This window comes from Palaemon carinicauda, chromosome 5, assembly GCF_036898095.1.
Source record: "Palaemon carinicauda isolate YSFRI2023 chromosome 5, ASM3689809v2, whole genome shotgun sequence".
In the NCBI taxonomy this organism is placed as follows: domain Eukaryota; kingdom Metazoa; phylum Arthropoda; class Malacostraca; order Decapoda; family Palaemonidae; genus Palaemon; species Palaemon carinicauda.
The window spans coordinates 148,658,829-148,660,498 of NC_090729.1; the positions used below are offsets into that span (position 1 = coordinate 148,658,829).

At 35.3% G+C, this 1,670-nt stretch overlaps 1 protein-coding gene across 1 annotated transcript; it reads right to left on the reverse strand.

The window, feature by feature from the left end:
• Positions 1 to 640: 640 nt before the first annotated feature.
• Positions 641 to 1,241, reverse strand: LOC137641192 (uncharacterized). Its single transcript, XM_068373632.1, has 2 exons — positions 1,064 to 1,241; positions 641 to 876 (listed from the first exon to the last, which is right to left on the reverse strand). The coding sequence occupies exons 1-2, from the start codon at positions 1,239 to 1,241 to the stop codon at positions 641 to 643; spliced, it is 414 nt and encodes a 137-aa protein (XP_068229733.1).
• Between the last annotated feature and the right edge of the window lie 429 nt (positions 1,242 to 1,670).

The window sequence follows — 1,670 nt, forward strand, 5'->3', positions numbered from 1 at the left end:
GGCTAAGTTGACTGATGTAAAATAATCATCTGTTGTGACATTTCTCACTTTATTCAAATAGGGGTCCTAATATTAGTCTCATGACCACATAATCTGCAACCCTCTCTTGTCTAGGACGATGCTCTTCTTTACCTACAAAAGGAAATCCATTCACCAGATATTTACTCTCCTTATCTACAGCAAACCAATACTTCTAACCCGTACTTATCCTGTTTTGATGCCATAAATTGTGTAATAGGGCATCTTGCCTTACTAGGAAAGAGCTGCTCGTCAATAGTTATATTAGGGCCAGGTTTGTAGCAAGCAATGCTGTTATCTATAAATCTATTCGTACTGTAGAAAATAATGCAAATTTGTCAGTTCTGAGTCTCTCTGGACGTGTAGATTTATAATCAAATCGAAAAAAAATCGTAGAATCTCACAGAATCTGTTTCTTGACATAGATTGCTTGCTTAGTGGAATACCCCATTTATCTCTCCAAAGGCTATGCACAGGTCTGTCATTACCTGCTACACCTCGAGCATACATAAAAGCAGTAAATGCTTCAAGTTCTTCATCATTTAGAGAGAAATTTAGGCTTTTAGTCTGTCTGGGAGCTTCAGCAATTGTACAATTTTTGATGTGCTGTACTATGAATTTGTCAATCATTGGTCGACATGCACTTGCTGGGGGTACCAACTGTGATACATCTTTTTTGCATGGCCTGTAGGTCCAGGCATCTCTGTAAAATATTTTGTTCTGACCGTCTGCCACCTGAGCATTTATCAGCCAGAATTCGCTTCCACTCTGTACCATCCGAAGCAACAATATCTTCCAAAATACTCTCTTCTGTTTCTTCATTTATAATGAAATGAAGAGTTGATCTAGCATTAGGCTCTGCAAACTGGTTTGAAAAGTCTTGTACATGGGAACATGGACTACGGCCTCGTTTCCCTCGAAAACATGGGCTTGTCCTCGTTTACCTCTACCTATAGAATATGGAATGGGCTTTTATCAAAAGCATTCTGATATGAATTCATAAAAAAATTAGTTTATAAAAACAGTAAATTGAATACAGTCTTACCACTGAAATACATTTCTTTTTCTTCCACGTCACTATCCGATGAACTGGATTCACTTTCATTGTGTAAATAATTATCATATGAATCTAGATAATCATCTTCATACTCTGAGACATCTTCAGGAATATCATTTAGAGCAGAAAGAATCTGCTCCTGAGAAAGGCCGCCTCTTCTCGCCATGATTCTTGAAAATGATTCACTAAATTTTTATTTTCTCTCGTTCTCAGTGATAATAACAAACAACTGCTGCCAGATGTATGAATGTTGCATTTATACAAGGATAATGAAAACGAGGAGAGAAAGTATGTAATCATTCGATGAATATCAGTAAAATACAAAATGTTATGTTTCTTGAAAATTGCCAGTAGAAAATTTACTTGAATCACATGTGTGCATAAAATTAGAAAATCATGAAATACAACATTTATCAGCTTGTAATAAAGCAAACATTATCTTATAATCTTCAACACAAAATGTAAAATTATTAGAAAACGGGATTCATATGATTTAAGAAGAGTTTCAAAGAAAGGAGTCAAAAATGACTCCCTTGGGCATCCATAACAAAATCTGTAAAAATGATATCTAAAGTAATCCGGTAAATTTTCTACA

What these genes read in the sequence shown, in the direction of transcription:
- LOC137641192 (XM_068373632.1), bottom strand. Translation starts at nt 1,241, where the DNA reads ATGGCGAGAAGAGGCGGCCTTTCTCAGGAGCAGATTCTTTCTGCTCTA. An exon ending in AAAAGAAATGTATTTCAGTG is followed by an intron (nt 877 to 1,063) that starts GTAAGACTGTAT and finishes ACCAGTTTGCAG; the next exon opens with AGCCTAATGCTAGATCAACT.